Genomic DNA, 21,994 nt, shown 5'->3' on the forward strand with positions numbered 1-21,994 from the left:
ACTGGGTCCCTATGCTCAATCTCCCAGTTTTTGTCAGTCTAGTTACAGACTTAAAGTAGGCGGTTCCTTGGGACTAGGAAAAAGACAGTTTTTGCCTAACCTTCCATGGTATCTGGTCAGTACTAGAGCTTTTGGGGATTCGGGGCATTTGGGAAAAGCCCCGCAACAGCTAGTCAATCGGCTCAGGGAAGATGGTAACAGAGGCTACTGCAGAGATCAAGCATGAAAGGCTGGAGATCCAGTAGAAGAACACAGAAACCGCATTACTCTTGCTTTCATGGAATACTAGGAGGGATCAAATGATCCTTTAATTATGGGTTTAATCATCAACAAAGGTCCATTTAGCTGGGAAAAAACTAAAGTAAATTCTTTCCAGATTGCAGGCTTCAGGAAATAGCTTCCAACCCTTCATAGCTCTTTGCCTAGAAGGTTGCCCAACTTCTACCTTCAGCTACATGCCTCAGTTTCCCCTACTATCTCCCACAGCCTCTTTCCTTCCGCTGCACTTCCTTTTCAGATTTTAAAAAAGAAAATACAATTAAATACTATGTTTTAAGATAATTGATCTAGTTAAGTGCTTGATTCACTTATTCTTTAGAAAGTGTGCAAGTACTGTTTAATACATACGGTGCTTCTAATAATCTACATAAATGTTTAATTATTAGATCTTAGATAACTTATACCTCATCACAGCACTCTTGCAGTGGATAAATCAGATTCTACTCATGATTTTTTAAAAATTCATTTTCTTAAGTCAGCTCTACACCCAACGTGGGGCTTGAACTCACTACCTTAAAATCAATAGTCGCATGCTATACTGAATGAGCCAGCCAGGCACCCCTCTACTCATAATTTTTAACTCACACATTTCTTTCAGAAGCATTCCATAATTTTTTGCCTCATCCATACCATATACATTTATATATTGCCAGGAAGCTAAATAAACTTGCAAAGTGTATCAACAGAATAACAATATTTAGGCACTTACATATTGTAAACCTTTAAACAATTCACCATAGAGATTTATATGTATGCCTTATAGGTAGGAATATGAGACAGTTGAATTAATACATAAAGTTTTTATTTAAAGTTTTCCCCTTCCAAGCAAGCTTCATTTACACATTCTAATACTGTACAAAATTTACAATCTCTGTGACTTATGTACTCACTTTTCACTTCTAATAGTTTGTGCCTTTCTGAAATACAGAAAGCTTTATTTATAGTTCTCATAAGTGCTCTTATTTATTTTGGCTAGAAATAAAAAATAAATGAAGAACAAGTCTAAGGAAGGCGAATATCCTCGTATAAACTGTGACTTTCAGAAGAAATGGTAGCAGTTGACGATCAGAAGTTCTGAAGCTGACCTTGTTCTCTTCAGGATGCCAGCTAGGCTCTTCCTCACAAAGTACTGTAACTTTTCTTTCCTTCTCTATATCGTATGTTTTCAAGGAAAAAGAAGTGAAAGGCTTGAAAGTTGATTGCACTGGAGATATATATATATATATATGTATATATATATTTATATATATATTTTTACAACGGATCCTTTGGATCTGAACATACAAATAAATACAAAAACAACAAAGATTGCACTTTACTGTAGAAACGGCATTAGATTCCAGTACACTCATCTATCTTGACATGCTCCACGGTGAAAGCTTATCACCAAGGCATCTTTTAATCTGTGGCTTCCCCACGTCATTGTTTCGAATGACACCTTTGTTGAGGGATTCAACGCACCTCTGGGTGATTGAAAAATATTTTAGGCTAGTATTTACTCCTAACTGTTGTTGTTCCAGCTCTGAAGGGCTTGAACATCAAATTCATGTTCCTTCCCATTTTGCTTTGTTGACTGGCCGCACCGAAAACTATCTCATGCTTTCCTGACCTTCTGCTCCTAAATTCCTCATGCTCCTAAAGACAACTAGCAATTGCTCACCTAACTGAGCTCAGGCATCTTTGGTGATAACAAACGAATATGATGAGTTGGAGAATAATCAGGGTGAGTCATGTGCTTTTCTAGAGCCAAATCTAGAGCCATTTCTAGAGCCAGAGGTGAGGAAGAGGGAGAAATATTTGTTAAGAGCTATTGATTCATTCCTGTGGCTCTTTTAAGTTGTGTGTCTTAGGCGCAGAGAGACAACTGGGATTGTACTTAAAAGAAATTATTCTTTCTTTTCATCCCTGAATTCCTAAAAGCAATCTCCCAGTTTCATTATGGGTTAAGTTTGGGTCAGATGTGTTATTCAACAGAATCTCTTCAATATTGTACGAGTGACTTTGTCAGTCCTACCTTTTGAAAGAAATGACAGGTGTGTTCACTACTTTTTTATATACTGTAGAAAATGAGAAAACATGAGCCTCTGTGGAATGAACAGTGACATAGTATATTTTGATTTAATCTTTCCTATGAAATTGAGGACACAGATTATGACTGGCTGGCCTAGAACCTACAGGGCAGAAAGCAATTGCTACAAGAACCAACATCTTTCTCTTCTCTGATCCCATGAGGTGCTGTGAGGGGCAGAATGTAAATGAAATGCAGATCTATAGAAACAAACATGTTCCTCTTTAATCTTATATGATTTTCTACAACTGTGTTGCCTATGGAGTCTGTGAAGTCGCCACAGGTTAGGAATATAGAGTCAAGTGGCAATTTCTGTGATGCAGTAAGTATTTTAGTGGGTCAAATTCTGAATCATTCATGAACACAATATCCCCAAAACTTCAACATAGATCACATGCAGGTAGACTACAATGCACAATACTGATCTTAGGTCTCTCTGGGGGCACTCTTCTGTATTTTATCTTTCTCCTTTTGAAAGTTAAAATCCACGTGAGGAGTTTTTGTAAAGCTGGGGCAAGTTAAAACCAGTCTGAAGTGGAAGAGTCTGTCACCACCGCGCGTTTGGTGTGATCCAAGTTACAGACACGGTATCTGTTCAAGAACAGGTCTTTTTCTTTTGTAGTTATTTGGAAATATCGTTAGAAACCAAGGATGGGTTTCGGCAGTTGTACCATTAGAATGCACTGTTCCTAGCATAATAGTGATGTCACCTGTCACTGTCTCCAAGAATGTGATACTGTTCATTCCAGGGCTTGCTGGTGTTATTTGTTGTAAGGTACGCAGGCGGGCAGGATAACCGTTGCACAGGCTGGGCCTGCCAGAGGTTCTGCTACATCTCCTTCCAGTTCTGTCCAGGTGCCTTTTTCCGGACAATAGCATATTGTAGATGACTTGTAGGCCCCCTGTAATGGCAGAGCAGGGGGCATTTAGGGAAGAATGTTCAGAGAAGTGCAACGACCATCTTATTGATCACATTTACGTTGGAAAGAAAACATCAATTCTCTGCTCTTGCTAAAAAGTTCCAAATGAAAGCAGTGGATTTTAAACTGGTTTATTCGAAAGGAAAATTTGAGATTCACAAGATTTCAAAATCTGTGTGTGTGTAATTAATAATAAAAGTCAAGTGCCTACAACACCTAGATGATCAACAAATCCTTCAAAATAATTGACCAAAAATTGGAATTTGTCCAGTTGGTTTAAGTTAAAAAAAAAAACAACTCATCTTCAATTTTCAAATAATTTCAGTAAATTAGATTTGAGATTGTTGCCTCACTTTTCCATTCTTATTTTACTACCCTAGAGAATCAGAGCTGGCATCCAAAACTAGCTTAAAGTAAACTGGAAAAGTGGGCTTGCCAACTTCTTTGTACATTGATTGATTGATCGATTGACTGATTGATTTTCAAGTGGCCACATGAGAAATAAAAAAATGTCTTTAATCTTGTTTCCTTTGTTAACGTCTAGTGGTAGTGCTTCTGTAGCATTTCCCTTCTAGAACCAGAGCTGTTTGGTTTTTATATCAAAGGCAAAACCCAAAAATTCCAACCAACCTAGTCATCAGTTTTTGAAAGTGTACTGCTGGTGTCTGGTTCCAAATGCGTATGCTTTGCAGCTAGTCCTGTGTACCAGCGAACCAAGCACAGGTCTGAAGATCTAGTTATTTATATATCAATCTATATTTGCCTCCATATAACTAAGATCCATTGAAAACTCCCCCCAAACTATGTAACAACCTTGTTTGATGCAAAACAAATAAACCCCCAATTAGTCTTACAAAACCACCCCATAACTAAGAAAATATAAAGACAGTCATCATTTAAAAAATGAATACGTTGACCACACAGCATGTGTGGCTCTTAATGTGATGTAATTCCAACTACATGGCCACCTCCTCAGGTGTTCTTGACAAAAGAGAAAAAAAGGGAACAAAAGAAATTTTAAAGAGAAAAAAGCTGAGCTTAATTATTAAGTCCTTATGCCTAGCTTCCCGTTTTATAGGAAATACAGAGACAGAGACTGTTTTAAATGACATCGCAAGGTCGTCATTTGCCCCTTCCAAAATGCCAGCTATTCTCTATGATAACTGACCCTGGTTTTTGTTTGTTTGTTTGTTTGTTTGTTTGTTTGTTTCTACGAAGTTAATGGTATGGAGGAAGAAGTGGAGTGGGGGTAATTTTCCAGACTTCAAGAGATGGATGAGATACAATAACCCAATACAAGTGAGACTGTTGGGTCCTGATTTGAACATATCAACTTGAAATATACATTTCAATAGGAAACATTTGAATATAGATTAGATATTAAGGAATTATTGTTAATTTTGTTGGGTGTGATGATGGTATGTTTACATACGCAAATAATTTTTTTAAAGATAAATACTGAAGCATTCAGGGTGAAATAATATGATGTCTAGAATTTGCTTCAGATTGCTTCAGCCAAAATTTTTAAAAGGAAGGACAGATAAAGTATGGCAAAATCTTGATGGATGTTGAAGCTGCATGCTGGGTTAACGAGAGTCCACTGTACTCTCGCTTTTTGTGTGAGCTTGGAAATTTTCATGATAAAGATGGGGCAAAGTGAAAAGCAATGGCAAATTATATATCCTAAAGAGAATTTGTAGATTATTTAACAATTTCTAGTTTTCATGCCTCCCTGGTCAGAAACTTTTCGGACAATTCACACAATTCAACAAACTATGCAAACAACTTCAACAGAACATTTTTAAAACCACTCAGTCTCATTTTTAGTTGGAAAGCCAGAATCACAAAGGCCTGGGAATAGAAGAGAAGTGGAGACCAGCCACACTTTGGGATACAGTTGATCAGAGAGCAAGCCAGCTTGACAGCAACCATGCTGATTCTTTTTTATTACTTAAAGTAACTTACTGCTTGCATACAAGCGTGATACTCTTAAACTTTTTTTTTTAGATTTAATTAAATTAATTTTTTTGAGACCGCGAGTGAGAGAGCACAAGCAGAGGAGGGAACAACAGAGGGAGAGGGAGAAGCAGGCTCCCCACCGAGCAGGAAGCCTGATGTGGGACTTGATCCCAGGACCCTGAGATCATGACCCAAGCTAAAGGCAGGCGCTTAACCGACTGAGCCACCCAGGCGCCCTCAAACATCACACTCTTAAAAGGTTTTTGTGTGGATGGTAACACACATGGAGGGAAACATAAAGTAAGAAGAAAGCAGAAACACGGAGGGTGAGGTAAATGTGGACACATACCATGCTCCAGCTGTAGCCGCCCACAAGGTAGATGCTGTCATCGAGCACTGCACAGCCAGGACCACTTCGACCCTCCAAAATGGGAGTTTGGAGAATATTCCACTGGTCACCTTTTGGGTCATAGCATTCCACGAGCATCACATCAAGGTGGGAGAAACCTAAGTAGCAAAATGGAACCACGTAAGAATAAACTCTCAGGGTCCTGATTCAAGGCTAGGACTTCTTTTTTTAAAAAAGCTTTAGATCCAAGAAATAGATAATTTTGTCTCTAAAGGGACAAAAGTATAAATTTACTGGTGAAATTGGGAAACATGTTACAGGGATAGTTATGCCATTATGTTCATTTTACAGATGAGAAAACCGAGGCGCAGAGAGAAGTAATGACTTGAATAAGGCACGCAGCCAGCAAGTAGACAGGCTGAGGTTTTTTTTTTTTTTAAATAATTTTTTATTGTTATGTTAATCACCATACATTACATCATTAGTTTTTGATGTAGTGTTCCATGAGTCATTGTTTGTCCATAACAAACACCCAGTGCTCCACAAACAGGCTGAGGTTTAAACTCAGGCAAACAGGCTTCAGAGCTGATATTCTTACAGACTAAACAGTATCATTTTCCTAAATGAATATTTAACTCTCTCAAAATGTTTTATTTAACTAAAAACATGGTGTTCAGCTCTTTTACCTTTTTAACAGTTTATGTTTATAAACAACTATGATGATGTGAGTGGTTTCCAATATCTACTAAGGATCAAGGTAGAGTAGGGGGCTAACTTCTGCTGAGGGCTTCTCCTCTCACCTCTGATGAAGTTTCTCAGTGGCTGGGGCAATAAGCAGGTTACAGAGAACAACTTAAGTTCTTGGACTCCACTGGGGCCCTGCTTTTAATTTAGGAAGTCAAAAAATCCGTAGGGGAGAGCTTCATGGTCACCGAGCAGACCAAATCCTTGGTAATATTTTTCTTCTATCTAAATGCATGCAATGGCTATTTGCTAGCTGACAATTCCAATGCATACACTAAATTAATCAACTTACTGGGCTCTCCAAAGTAATTGAGAAGATAGACCAAAAAGAATAATTTTCATTCTGGAAGAAGTGGACAAATTCTTTCAGGCCACTAACTTCATACGTAAAATAAATCACAGCTTTGGGAACAGGAGAACAAAGGACTTACTGGAATTCTGTGGCATATTCCTTTCCTTTACCATTAAGATTATTGATGATAATATATGTGGATGAGGGTTGGGGCAAATTCCCAGTTCTGGAATTCCAATGGCATCACAGGAGGGTATGTGTGCCTTCTCCATGCCCAGTACATATATTACATATGTGGACTGTAAGCCTCACAAAAACTACCGAGGAAAGGACAATGATCCCACTTTTATAGACGTGAGGTTGAGTGTCTTGAGTGAGACCACACAACTAAAAAGGTATGGATCTGGGACCCAGATCCATACCTTTCCCTCTAAGCCATAATGCCTCCCTGAGCCAACCTAGTTTGATGTGTGTGTGTGTGTATGTGTTATTTATCATTTAGGTTGTCATTCCCCAAATCTTTCTGTTCTGGTACAACCTCAAGCACTAAGAGTTCCTAGAATGTTTAGTCATTATTATGCAAAAGAAATTAGCAGAAGTCACATTTTAATGTAGAAAGCTACAAAGTTAATACTGCATACAAATATTTTGATGTAAAGGAATGGTGTATGGATTGAAATGAAGGAGTACCAGTGAGAGAGAAAAAGAATAAAAAAGGAAGAATTACAGCCACAAAGATAATCTCCCACTGAGGAGAGCACAAAGACGAGCAGCGTGGACCAGGATATTGACGTTTAGGACTGAATGTGAACTTGGAAACATTTCCATAAACATTAAGCCTGTGTGGCCTTTATTACGAGAGGGGTACATATGTATTAGGAAATCCAGACAGGAATGTCTACATTGAACCCAGTTTTTAGACGGGTGTACTATGGAAAAATAAATGCACAGATGAGCCTCAGCTACCACACTCGGATGACCTGTTGCTCGTTTGGTTCAATTTCAAGGATCATGGCTGGCCAGAGCTGGAGGAGCTTTTAGAAATCAACTAGACCAGTTTCTTCATTTTCGGGTGACGAGAGACTGTGGCCCGAAGCAGTTCAGGACTCTTCTCAACACCAGAGTTCTCTCTGTTTCCCTGTCGCACCCAGGGTGCTGCGCATGAGCATAAAATCACACACGTGCACAAGCTACAGGAAGTTGTGGTCATAGACATATATGGAGAAGGAAAGGAGCCAAACAAAACTCTTAAAATACTCTGTTTTAAATATTTTTTATTATAAAGCAAACAGAAAGAATTTGAGAGTCATAGAAGGTTTGGTATTCAACTCTTCAAAGAAATAATTCTAAATTTAGACATGAAATTCTATGAAATGTTCTCGTTAAGAAAAATCATGTATTAGCTTCTTTGTGCCGCTATGACTGAAGTTCTTTATGATTACTACAAAAAACAATTTTCTGGAAAAAATTTATTACTATAATTTTGGGGATAAGGAATAATTTATTTTACTGAACTCATTGTAACAACAAATTGTTTGTGCTTTAATGCTCTCGTTTTTTTACTTTCTGTTAACATCATTATTCATTTCTTTAATCTGTGTGGTAACTTAAAAATAATCCTGTCTGCAGAAGAGCTAAAATAACTGCCTGCCCAAGGGTCCAGCTAATTTACACGGAGTCGATTTTATTTGGTCAACATGTTTTTTACTTGGTTAACTATGATTATCTAACGAGAAACCCCCTTAGCAAGAAACATGAGATGCAAATGATACTGTGATTTCAGAAAAAAAAAAAAGACCTTTCAAATGATTTCCTCCAATTGCATACAAGCGATCATTCATGACAGCCAAAGTGTGGATGGCGCGTTTTGTGTTCATATCTTGTTTTCGAGCCCAGACATCCATCACAGGGTCATAGCAATATAGCCAGGGGACATATTCTCCATTGTGCACACCCCCTGTGAATGAAACATATACATACCAGTCAAGAAAGGGCCTTGGCACTGAACTTTGTAACATAAAGTAGAGGAATGACTTGCCTGAAATGTATATTTTCCCATTGTGCACTGCTCCTGCGTGAGCCGCCAGAGGCTGAGGCAAAGAGGACACATAACGCCATTCGTTTGTTTCTAGGTTATAGCACTCCACACTGGACAAATAGCCGGTTTCGTTCCTTCCACCAATAACGTATAAATGTTTGTCCAACCGACATGCATAGAAACTGGCTCTTCTACAATGAAAACAGCAACCCACCGTAAATCACAAAAGGAGCTCAGTCAGGCCAAGGAGGTACATCCTGCTTTAGAAAGGGTTGCAGGAACTTGGAAATCACACACACAGCTCCCTTCTAAATCTGAGACCTTTACAGTAATCATATGCATTGCCCACTCTGGTTAACATTTTTGGTATTAAAGTAACAATAGAGGAGAAATTCACCAACTCTGTTTCAGCTCCTTTTATCTTGCTTTTTTATACACCATTAAAATGTTCACTAATGTTTGGGATATTTGGTACCTTGTAAGGATATCACAGCTCAGTAAGACAAAGTGAAAAATGAGGTAGATAATGTAACAATAATAAATTATCTTGACATTCACTTTTTTCATGGTCCTTCAAGGGTCATTGTTCCCAATTTGTAAGAGAACTACATCATCAAAATTTTTCTTCAATTATCATTTTTTTTCCTTCTCAGTACTACTGCAAATAGAGAAACTTTTGTGCACTGAATTTAGTGTTGAAATTTTGCTCTTACATAACCTATTGTAGGAATTTTAGTGATATGGTTTTTGGTGTTGCTGTTTACAAAGCTACAGGATATTTTTTAGTCTTTTCCAGAGACGCAATTTATTAAATCTTCCCATTACGCCTTCAAGGGCCAAAGACACCAGCTGTATTGAAAGGACCAATTCTGAGGCAGACCATAAGATAGGAGTGAGATATTGAGGACTTGAATTAGAGTTTTATGGAAGACCCACAAGGGCTGATGCCAAAGGTATTTTAAAGGAAGATGTAAGACTTGGGAACTAGTAAGACATGAGAGCTGAGGGAGAACACATGTTCAAAGGGGACTCAGAAATTTGGAGGGTGACTAGGTTGATATGTTGAGCAAGTCCTTGACCCTTCGCTTCTTTTATCTTGTTGCTGCTACTGGAATAATATACTTTATGGGGATAACACATGGTCCAATACTGAGTAAATACAGTGTTTAAGTGCCAAGCCCCTCAGAGAATATAATTTGTTTGATGACTGTATGGTCTTCATAAAAATTAGTGCCAAGACTCTTGGGCAATGTGAGTAGTAAGATCAAGAGTCCCTAGAGCTTTTTATCAGGAGATTTTCCAAGTTGTGTTTACAAAGTGCCAAAACCTCTGGGAAGCAGTATACAGCATCTTGATTAACAGTTTAGTCTCTGGAAGAGATTGCCTGGCTACATGATTTATTGGATGTGTGACCTTTGACATGTGCCTCAACCCCTCTCGGCCTTGGATTGCTCATCTGTAACAGGGGGATGTTAATGGTACCTTCCTTACAGGGTTATCTGAAAATACATATGTAAAGTACTATCGTAGTGTTCAGCATTTTGTTCATGCTTTGGAACCATCATTACCTAGATAAAAGAGTTTTTAGGGGCGCCTGGGTGGCTCAGTCGTTAAGCGTCTGCCTTCGGCTCAGGTCATGATCCCAGGGTTCTGGGATCGAGCCCCGCATCAGGCTCCCTGCTCAGCGGGAGGCCTGCTTCTCCCTCTCCCACTCCCCCTGCTTGTGTTCCCTCTCTCGCTGTGTCTCTCTCTGTCAAATAAATAAATAAAATCTTTAAAAAAAAAGTTTTTAAAAATCAGCCATTACCCAGATAAAAAAGTTTTTAAAAATCCGCCATCAAGATGTCTGCAAGGAAACTTTTCCTAGTAATATTGTAAAAGACAGTTAAATTCTTTGTTTAGGTGATTTATTACTATTATCGGTAATGGTATATGTTATAGATGGTGATGTATTCAGTTTTGTTTTAATTTTTTCCAGCTTTATTGAGGGATAATTGACAAATAAGATTGTAATATATTTAAAGTTACACTGCAGTGATTTGATGTATGCATACATTGTTGAAGGAGTCCCACAATCAAGTGAATTAACACATCCATCACCTCACATAGCTACTTTTTTTTTTTTTTTTTTGGTGAGAACACTTAAGGTCTACTCTCTTAGCAAATTTCAAGTATACAGTACAATATGAACTACAATCATCATGTTATACATTAGATACTTGGGACTTTTTCATCTTATAACTGAAAGTATGTACCTTTTGACCAAGCTCTCATTTCCCTCATCCTCTAGCCCCTAGCAACCACCATTCATTCTGTTTCTGTAATTTTGACTTTTTTTTTTTTTTTTTTTTTTAGATTCCACATAGAAGTTTGGAGAAAGGTATTTGGAAGAAGCTTTTAGTTGGATTATCAGAGCAATCATTAATCTAAAAATTTTGAGATTTCCTGTTACAGAGAAGTAAAAACCCATTTAAATATAATACAGGTTAAATATAATGTTAGGTTATAAATGTTAGGTTAAAAACAGTTGCAAAATTAAGTGCCCACAGATGTCCATTGCTTCCTTCTGTTTCTCTAACCAGATTTCCATTGTTCTCTTATTGAATATGACAGGGTCACGGGTGTCTTACAAGTGCTTTGACCTTCTCAGTGAAAATGTTTCATTGGAAAGACTGACATGTCTACAAGAAGAGACCGAAGGAACACAGATATTTCTTTAAACTGTGGACACTAGAGTAAGTCAGTAACCCTCTTCCATATGAGGAATCTATAACAAGTCTTAGAGCCTCTGAAATAATTTTACTAATGGGCCAGCTTTAAATAACTTGGATTATGTGGGCTGTAAGATGTTGCATTCTTGTACGTGCTATATACTGGTCTAGAAGAGAAAATGCCTGTTACTCATGACAAGTATGAAAACCCTCCATTAAATAAGTTTAGATAATGGAGAATAAGAGCCAGACCTCTTCATGGTAGTGTGAACTCCTTGCACCCTAGTTTAAATTTCAGTTCTCTCACTTTGTCTGTCCTGGTTCCTTCCTTCCTCAGTGACACAGAGTGAGCCTGTCAGAACTTGCTCTCTTTTTAGCCAAGATTTTCTTAATTTGATGCTTCATGTGTACTCCTAGCTTTATCCACACAGTGTCACTGTTAGGATCTAAATGGAAAAAAAAAATCAGTAGGTTTCACTTCCTGACTAAAAGTGCATTTTTATGTAGAAATTCCAATAGGGAAGACTCTGAGCCTAGGACTTAGCCCCTTGCATGCCCAAAGCGAGAATTCATGAAATGCATTATAGGAGCACTGGATAGTTAATGGTCTGTCAGCAACTGTGAACCTTTGCTCCAGGCTAAAATTTTACCATACCAGGTCTCTCTTGGGAGTGCTCCCTGCCGCTCCACCCCCCCGCCCCCCCCCCCCCCCCCCCCCCCCCCATGAAGAACCACACAGGATTAGGCTCTCTGGGGCTTTTTTTGGAAAACTAAATTCCAGATTACTGAAGATTTTTAAATGGGATTACACTATTTGTATTTCCAATTGTTCATCTCTCTCTCTCCTCCAGCCCCTCCTTCCCCAACGCCAGAGGCAATATTCAAAGCATTGTGATAAGTTAAAAAAAGACTACCAGCAACTTCTACAAACATACTTTGAACCCTGCATATTGTACAGGTCTTTACTAGTTCTTTCTGACCCTTAGGGTGGTCAGTTTATATACTAAAGCATGAGACTGAAGTACTCAATTAGCTCAATTCTTGACTTTCACCATCAGGTTCAAATGGCAACAGATTTTTCAAATAGAATTTCACGTTGTTTCTTGTAAGCCTTCTAGAAACAAAATATTTAAATTTGGAAACAATTTTTTATGTATTTCCTTACTCTGTGAAATAAAAACTTACTCTGTGAAATATAAACTTTGTTGTTAGTGCTCTCCAAACTGCTTTTTCTTTCTCGCCTTTTTTTTTTTTTCCTACACTAGCTAGGAGGTAAGATCTCCATATAAATAATACCTAAAATGTCTATTTTTACTGGAAAATAATGTAAAGTCATCAAAGCGTTTCTATTGATCCTGGTTTCAACTTTTAACCTCTTTTCACTGAAGAATCAAATCCTACATCTGAGACCAAAACAACTCAGTAGCATTACGTTTAAATGTATATTTTCCTGCAATTATTTCATAGGTAGCGGGGATACAATTCGCGAGTTAGTTTTGAGTAAACCTAGAGGCAGTGTGCCCATTGCCCTGTTGGACTGGGTGGGAGGGGCATATTTGCACTTTTATTATAGCACTCCTTAGGAAGCTCTGATTGGGTAAGATATCCTAGGAGTCTGTCCAGCCAGCTCTAAGAGTGGGTTACCCCGGAGGTGGTTTTCAACATGTTTCTATTATTCTCAGTTTGGTAATTTCTCAGCATAACCATTCCTCCGCGGTTTGGTAGCAACTAATGGAAGGGGGGAGGTGGGGCAAGTTCTGGTAAGTCTGATTCATGATCTATAAAATGCAGAATTAACTCATTGAAATGTTTCAAGAAACTTCTTTTTGGGTCTGAAGCGTGTCTCTCATATTTTCTTCTTCTTCTTCTTCTTTTCTTCTTCGTTTAATCACCAATTAAGCCACGCCGGTCACTGATCATACTTGCTACTTAGAATGGAAGCTTGGCAACGACAGAAAAATTTCATTTTAAGCTATGGATTGCTACCTGGATCAACCAACGCATAGGAGATCCGGAGCTAGAAGATTGACTGGGCATTTGTGAGATCTGCCTTTTCCCGCTCAGCTCTATAAGGAGCTCTTTATTTGGTCTACCGAGTTGATTGTTCTAAATCTAAAAAAAACCTTCTCTTACTAGGGACCTGACATGATATACCATAATGACTTAGAAAGAAACGTTAAACAGTCCATCCTGTCAACGGTGGCTGCCAGGCGCCAACAGACCATGGCAGGTCTTTTTATCAGGTCAATGAGCTGCTAAAAATTGTCTAAGTAGGACCCTGCCATGATAGGCCATAGTGCCTCAGAGGAAGTCATTATAGAATATCAAGTAAACAATACACATTTAAAAAAATTACTAATTAGGTTTTGCAGCAATACTTCTCATCCTTAGGGGCTCTACAGTGAGATAATTGACCGCGACGTGAGTTATGCCTCCCAAACCGAAGGCATGAAGGTTAATTATCATGGTGTGCAGCCCCCAGCAAAGGGGACTGTGGTGATGAGATGCTGCCATTTCAAACATATTACTGATATTTATTTTAAAAATATATATTTTTTTAAGTAAAACTTCTTGGGATGGTTTTGATTAAAGGGTAAAGTGATGCAGCCACAATAAGAGCAACCAAGAAATAACCCCAAAGGGAGAGAAACAAGGCGCACTGGAGAAAGTCATCAGGAGGCTACCATGCATACAGGTATGTGCAAGACGGGGGGTGGAGAAGTTTGTCAGGGTATTAGCTGACTTAAGAATAATTTCTCGAGGGTGCCTGGGTGGCTCAGTTGGTTAAACGACTGCCTTCGGCTCAGGTCATGATCCTGGAGTCCCTGGATCGAGTCCTGCATCGGGCTCCCTGCTCGGCGGGGAGTCTGCTTCTCCTTCTGACCCTCCCTCCTCTCATGTGCTCTCTCTCTCTCAAATAAATAAATAAAATCTTAAAAAAAAAAAAGAAGAATTTCTCGAGGGTGCCTGGGTGGCTCAGTTGGTTAAGCGACTGCCTTCGGCTCAGGTCATGATCCTGGAGTCCCGGGATCGAGTCCCGCATAGGGCTCCCTGCTCGGTGGGGAGTCTGCTTCTCCCTCTGACCCTCTTCCCTCTTGTGCTCTCTATCTCCTATTCTCTCTCTCTCAAATAAATAAATAGAATCTTAAAAAAAAAAAGAATAATTTCTCGAGGTACCTTTGAACTACACATTCCTAAAAGTGTCTGTGGTCCTTATATTGTGCCTCATCATTTCCAATGTATAGTTTTTAGTCTCCTGAAAGACGGTTTTAACATATTTATAGGGAAGAGAGTGTTAGATACAGAGTTTTCTCCTAGCATTGCTGCAGTAATGCACATTTTTGAATCAATGATATTATCTGAGAACTTCCTGTTCACTTGGAATTTATGATAAGGATCTAAGTTGATCTTAGCATAATCTAACTGAATGTTTATAAAAGAGATGTTAAGGTGAAGAGTCATGAGGGAAACAGGAAAGAAAATTATTTCTTCAATAATTCAGTTGAGAAGAAGAAATAAGTTGCAGCTTATTGTTATTATATCAGATACTTTGCTCAAGAGGATGCTGAAGTATTATTTGAAAAGAATCGAGGGCTCAAAATTTATTTTTTTTAAAGATTTTATTTATTTATTTGACAGACAGACAGAGCCAGAGAGCACAAGCAGGGGGGGAATGGCAGAGGGAGAAGCAGGCTTCCTGCGGAGCAGGGAGCCCGATGCGGGGCTCGATCCCAGGACCCTGGGATCATGACCTGAGCTGAAGGCAGACGCCCAATGACTGAGCCACCCAGGTGCCCTGAGTGCTCAAGATTTAGCATGGGAATTTGCATGTGCAGGTTAAGATGCGGCCTCCTGTAGGTAACAGCAGGAGAGGCAAAATCTGTATGAATGTAGTAGCCACTTACCCCTTGGCAGCCGGGAGACAGGCGTGAGATTCAAACCCAAGTACATAAAAAAAAAAACAAGATGACAGCTTGCAAAACTTTTTCTTTTTTTAAAGCTAACAAAGGACCTCTTTTTGAATGTATGATGGGAGGATAGTTGAGAGGGCAAACGTCAAGGATTTGAGTTAGTGAGACTGGAAAATTTAATACTTGCAATTTCTGCATCAAAATGGATACCACCGTAAGAATGGTGTTTTATATTTATATATAGGATTTAAGTATATTACCACTGAGAAAAGTGGGAGGGGCGGTGAGATTTTAGCTCCACTTGCCAAAAATCCAAAGCAATGTAGTAACGGAAGACGAGTCATACAATTTTTTTCTTCCTCTATTAGAACCAATAATTGACTTTTTGATTATTTTTCTCCATTGCGTTAACAAAGTAGTAATTCTAAATTGGCCAGGCCAAATTTTGCATTCTCTCATTGGCTCCGCTTAGCATAATTTATCACAGAAAACCATTCAGCATCCACGCTTCCTGTAAGGCAGCCACAAATGTTTCAGACATACGAAATAAACACTTACCTTTCTTGCATGGGTGGAAGTTGTATCCAGCTATTAAATCGAGGATCGTATCGGCTGACAAAATTTGTACTGTGTTTTCCTGTAAAAATATATTTGAGACATTTAAAACTTAGATTCCTTTGTTGTTTTGAACATTTAATAGTGTTTATAAGATGTCTCTGTTCTCAGGTCTAACACAGAGATGAATTAAGTTGGAGGGACTATCTAACACAGTCTGAGAAGCAGGAAGTCAGTGGAAAAATAAATGTGCCACCTCAACTATTTTTCCTTTTTTCTTCTCTTCTCCTCCATGTTCCTTTATTTTCTTTTTCTTTCTTTCTTTCTTTCTTTCTTTCTTTCTTTCTTTCTTTCTTTCTTTCTTTCTTTCTTTCTTTCTTTCTTTCTTTTCTTTCTTTCTTTCTTTCTTTCTTTCTTTCTTTCTTTCTTTCTTTCTTTCTTTCTTTCTTCTTTCCTTTCTTTCTTTCTTTCTTTCTTTCTCTCTCTCTCTCTCTCTCTCTCTCTCTCTTTCCTTTTTTTTTTTTTGGAAGGAATCAGAATAAAACTAAATCAACCATGAGAAGAAAAGCAAGTATGTTTATCAAACCAGTTTTACCACAAAGTTAGGGGACAAATTTCTGGGGTTTGGTAATTTTTGTGTTTTAAAAACATGAAGTTATTGTCTGTAAATAATCAGTTCCAGAGACCACCTTGTGTGATATCTCTGGTGAGAGCCCTTTTTTTAATGATCCAAAACCCTAGTCATGGTTGAGTCAGCTCTCTCCCCATGGAAATCACAGCAATCACTAGAATAAGAGTTTGCCTTAGGAAATCAGGTTTAGCCTGTGCGTGTCACATTAGTTGTGTGCATGTATTCGGGGGAAGCACAGTTACAGGCACATGTGCTAAGATGGACAACAGGAGTCCTCAGAGCTGGTGAACCCGTATCCCCTCTGTTGAGCCTCGGAAGCACAGTGGTGCCTCCAAGGCATTGATATGAATCTTATTTTTCATACAGACTGACACCAAAGCAAGAAATGGAAGCAAAAGAGTGCCTTCCATTTTCTGTGTAGCGCCTGAGATGACAGTCATCTAAAGCACTTGAAGTTTTAACTCTGAAAGTCTGTTTTTGTTCATATACATGTAACTAAACATTGAAATACAGGTACCAAACTCCACCACAGGAATAGACAGACAGGGGTGTGTGTGTGTGTGTGTGTGTGTGTGTGTGTGTGTGTGTGTGTCTGTGTGTGTGTGTACATGCTCACACAGGCACGTATATCCAACACAATTATTAATTGCATAAATATATTGAGTATTTATTGTATGTCTTATGTGTTCTAGGTTCTGAGAATATATTGGTAAGCAAGAAAGGAAAAGTCCCTGTTCTTGTGAATGAATAAAGAAATACATATTTTCAAGTAGAGAGGAATGCTATAAAGAAAAATGAAGCAGGGATTGATAGTGGGGAGGCTAATTTAAATAGAAGTGTTCCCTGCCTACAGATGTCTTCTGCCAGCCATGCAAATATCCGCCGAATGAACCTCTCACACAGTGGGTCAGGTGAGTAGAAAGTCCCTGGGGTTGGCCATGAGTTTAAAACCAGCAAAATTCTGGGGTGACTTGAACAGAAGTCAGAGGCATAATGAGGTCCAAATCTGGGGCGCCTTGTGTACTGGTATAGGATTGTGCCTTCTGTTATAGGAACAGTAGGAGGCCACTGGAAGGTTTTGAGCAAATGAGGAACATGGCCTAATTTCTCTCTTACAAAGGTCACTCTGGCTGTTGTGTGAAGAGGAGACGATAGAGGGGCCACTCTGGGAGCAGGGGAGCTGTCAGGAAGCCATTATAACAGTCAAGGCAAGAGCTGATGATGGTGGCTTGAATGAAGGTGGAGACATTCAGATACGGCCAAGTTTGGGATCCATTGTACGGGCATAGCCGATAACGTTTTCAGATAGATTGAATGTTGGTATGAGAAAAAGTAAGTAATTAAGGCTGGCTGCCAGATTTTTAGCCTGAGTAACTAGATGGAAGGTCATGAAATTTGCTGAAGTAGGGAAGACCAGGCAAGAGCAGTGTGGGGGTTGGTAAGAGAAACCACTAGTTCTGTTTTGGACTTAACCTTGAGAGGCCTACAGGATCTCAAAGTGGAAGTGTGTGGTAGGCCACTGGCTAACTGAGGCTGCAGAAGCAAACTTTAGAGTCACTGGTCTAGAGATATTATTTAAAATCATAGAACAAAATGAAACCCTTTAGGCAGAGGGTATGGACATGGAAGATAATGGGTCCTGGGATTGAGCCCTAGAATACAAAAAGAAAAACCAGCAAAGGAAAGGAATTGTCAGAGATAGGAGGAGAAGTACGATATTTTGGAAACAATGTCAAAGAGTGCTTCAGAAAGACGAGTGAACAACTGAAAACTGACCGTAGGATTTGCAACGTGGAGGCTGGTGGTGGCCTTGACAACTGTTGATTCAGTAGACACATAGGGACTCCTCAAGACAGACTAAGATCTAAGAGAACAGATGCAAGGGGAAGGCAATGCTTCTTAGGACTTTTGTCACAAAAAGGAGAAGATGATAGCTGGAGGATGCAGCATTAAGAGAAGGTTTTGTTTGGTAGTTTGGTTGTGTTTTTAAGTCCAGAAGTACCAGAAAGTCCTTGAGCAGACAAGTGAGAATGAGAAATAGGCCTTAGATTGGAGCAGAAATAGGAGTGAAGAGAAAATAATAGGAGGGAAGAGAAAATACATGGGTAGCAATGGAGATAAGTGGCACTAGACTCGGTCATGGCAAGATGAAGATTTTATCTTCTGATTGCTTCTATTCTCAATGAACTACGAAGCAAGGCCATCAGCTGAGAGTGAGGAGGGAGGTTTTGGAGAAAGAGGCATTTGAAGAGAGAGAAAGCGTGAGATAGCTAACTTGGAGGGTGGGAGAGTATACTGACCAGGGAAGTTTAGTGCGGTTGGCTTGTAGCCAGTATTCTCTATCCACATTTAGTCACTCAGGTGCAGGGAGGAGGAGGAGGAAGAGTGTCGGGCTTAACCAGGGCCAAAGCTTTACCAGGCAGGCATAATGGAAGGAGAGATGGATGCAAGGGCTGCAGGAATATGCGCTAATGTGATTACAGGGATGGGCAACACAAGGCCAGTGAGGAGGGAAGTAAGGACATCAGTGAGAAAGTGGTAGGGCAGAGTGAAGAAGGTGGCATGTCCAGGATGAGTAGATAGCTGCCACATAAAGGGGCAGCGGGTGGTAAAACCTGACGACATGCTTTAAAGTGGTGGGTTTTAAGGTTGTGGGAGTGATAACAAAGAGGTAGTAGGAATCTACCTGCCTCCAATAATATGAAGTTCTGGGTCAGTTTGGGGAGCAGAACACAGTGTCCATTAGAGAGGCTGGCTGGGAAAACAGTACTCTCATAAGATTGCCAGGTTTTGACTAGAAGACAATGGAGGTGACCATTCAGAAGAGAGTTTAAGGATTCTGGGGATTTTGTGGATGTGACAACATTGAGTTCCAAGGACCTTGTGAAAGGGTCTGGATGGTGTGATTGGGTGGTAAGTTAAATTTTATTTGGGAGTATACAGAAAGAGTTAAGAGTTCCAAGAGTGAGAATGAGCCAAAAGACTTGGATTCCACAAAGGGAGGCTCCAACTCAAGGAAGGATTACATCTAGAGTTGGTTTATAAGGGAGTTTTTGTAGAATTTGCAATCATTTCACTCTAGGAAAAAAAAAATCTTGATAGGTTCCAAGGTTAATTCCCCAAAGCACCTGAAGATGAATGTTGTTAATAGGAATGTAGAGCATATTTGCCATATATAAGAACGTTTCTCTATGAAGTTTGGTTTAGAATTTTCATTTGGAGGAAGACATCTGCCTCCTTTCAGGAATGGGGCAGAGTGCCTTCTGGTATAAATGAGCAATGTTTGCTTTGGTTGTGTTGGTAGCGGCCTTCACTCAGAGAAAAGGCTAAGCAGGGACCGGTGTGATATGGATAGAAGATGAAGAAAGGCCTTCCAGGGCCAGGGTCAATGGTGTGAAAGAGGGGTGAGGACCGAGGACTGGGGAGAGAAAAAGAAGGAAGGCATTCTGGAGTTGGCAAAGGATGTGTGGAGGGGATAATGAACCTCAGAAGAAATGAGTGTGGTGGCGAGAGGAATGTGAGCTAAAAAGGAGTTATTTGTTCCTTCCTTGTGGCTTCTTTTGGGACGCTACCAGCAGCTTGAGAGTGGTGGCCATATGCAATGGGATTTTGGATTACTCCACTCCTTTAGTTTCTTCTCATCTTTTCCATTTTTTCCTAAATCTGCCCCAATTTCTTCTCTTTGTGTGATGATGTCCTATCACCTGACACCATTGTTGACTATCCCTTAAGTGATAGGTAAATGGAGCATGGGGTGGCAGTTTTCAGCCAGTGGTGAAAGGTTAGAATGGGAAGGGAAGGAAGTCTCCTCCAGGCAGTGTTTTTGGGAGTCAATCATCAGGAAGGGACAAATGTAAATCGGTTTTCTGTAAGCTGGGGCACTGACAGAATGTATGTATATGTATTAGAATATTATAATGCATTCCAATCACTAATGACATGAAGGGAGTTAATAGGATTTATTATCTATAGCTGACTAGAAAAGCAATGTATGTGTCCTGTTTAAATTTCCAGTAAGTAGTATGTTTTATGATTTCAAATTTTGGTCTTGTAATCAAGATAATAGATAAAAAAATTATATTTGTATTTTATGAGTACGTACATGTTTTATGAGCATGTATTAAAATTTACAATTTTGTATTTCATTCAAAGACATGCACCTCAGGCATCATTTTCAGAACTGAAGTTTAACTTAAGATTTCGTCTTTGGAACTGACATATCCAAAACATCTGAATTCATGGATTTTTAATTTTTCCTCCCTGGTAGCAATGAAATTAAAGTTACATATTATCATAGGATTGCTATTCTTTATAAGTTTTGGTATTAACTGCTTACTTTTTAATTGCATAATTGTATTATAATATGAAAATCCCATATTTTTGAGATGATTGAGTCCCTGCATGGTTTTCTAAATGAGAAGTGATGAAGAGTTCCTTGGGAATGAGAGCCACTTTCCACTGTGATACAATACTGACTTAATTTCACAAGATCAAAGGCAAAAACATGACTTGTTATTTAGTATCTAACAAAATACATATGTCTGCGTGAGGGGGGAAATGTTATACAATGGTTCAACACCAAGGCAGACAGACCTAGGTTGGAATCAGCCCAACTCTGTGCAAGTTGCGTGTCCTGGCAAGTTCTTTTACCTCTTCGGGCTTGGACTCCTCATGGTAAAATTAGAACAATCATGCAACAGGCCTCCCAGGATGGTTGTGAGGACTAAGTAAAATTATGCAGGTGAGTGCTTAGCGAATTCCTGGATAATAATGAGTACTCAATAAATACTACTGTTCATGGTTAAAAAAAAAGGGGGGGGGGAAATCAGGTATGGTTGACCAGATGGCTAGAATATGAAGCTACATGGAAAATGTCTAAAGGATTGTGTTAGAGGTGTGTTTGGTACCTAGCCCAGATACCTTTACCAGATTGGTGCTGTGCTCCCCAGGTTGCTCACTGTCATAGCTGCTCCCTCTCTGGGGAACTGCTCTCAGCTGTAGAGGCCATATCCCTGCCTACCCTCCCCCTGACCTGGGGGAAGACCTCAGCCAATGACTGAGTGATTGACCCAGGGGTACAGAAGACTGGCCTGCCCGCCTCCTGATGTGACCAATTCTCCTCTGTTTAGGAGAGCTGAGTCAGTGGCTCATCAGCATTTGCCCACATCTATACAAATGGCTTCACGTGCCAAACACATCAGGGACAGAATGACTCAGCTTTTCAGGTAGGACTCCCACAGCTCTAAAAGGGGGTCTAACAGAAAAAGAGTTAGCTGCCACGGCCAAATTGAGAGTAAACATAAAATTAAAGTTTTACTAAAATTCAATTCTGAGCCTCCTAGTGGCTCAAGCAAAAGAAGAGAGACACGTTAAATCACACAAATGTATTAGTAGCAATTGTCCAAAGCACACAATGCCTCAGTGCTGCAGTCTGGCAAGAATTTGTCACATAGCTCTTCACATGGGGCATGCTGAGTAGTGACAGTGACAGGTGTCTCTGCAGTAAATGCAACACTATTTTCTACAGTCTTTTGTTG

At 39.5% G+C, this 21,994-nt stretch overlaps 1 protein-coding gene across 1 annotated transcript in view; it reads right to left on the minus strand.

Moving 5' to 3' along the window:
- Window positions 1-1,104: 1,104 nt before the first annotated feature.
- Window positions 1,105-21,994, minus strand: part of KLHL14 (kelch like family member 14) — a 95,495-nt gene continuing 74,605 nt past the window's right edge. The window contains exons 4-8 of the mRNA XM_027576446.1: window positions 15,830-15,908; window positions 8,650-8,840; window positions 8,410-8,568; window positions 5,576-5,733; window positions 1,105-3,249 (exon numbers count right to left, since the gene is read on the minus strand). Of these exons, the coding sequence (XP_027432247.1) occupies window positions 3,109-3,249; window positions 5,576-5,733; window positions 8,410-8,568; window positions 8,650-8,840; window positions 15,830-15,908 (728 nt within the window). The 3' untranslated portion in view covers window positions 1,105-3,108. The remainder of the gene's footprint in view (window positions 3,250-5,575; window positions 5,734-8,409; window positions 8,569-8,649; window positions 8,841-15,829; window positions 15,909-21,994) is intronic.

This window comes from Zalophus californianus, chromosome 14, assembly GCF_009762305.2.
Source record: "Zalophus californianus isolate mZalCal1 chromosome 14, mZalCal1.pri.v2, whole genome shotgun sequence".
In the NCBI taxonomy this organism is placed as follows: Eukaryota; Metazoa; Chordata; class Mammalia; order Carnivora; family Otariidae; genus Zalophus; species Zalophus californianus.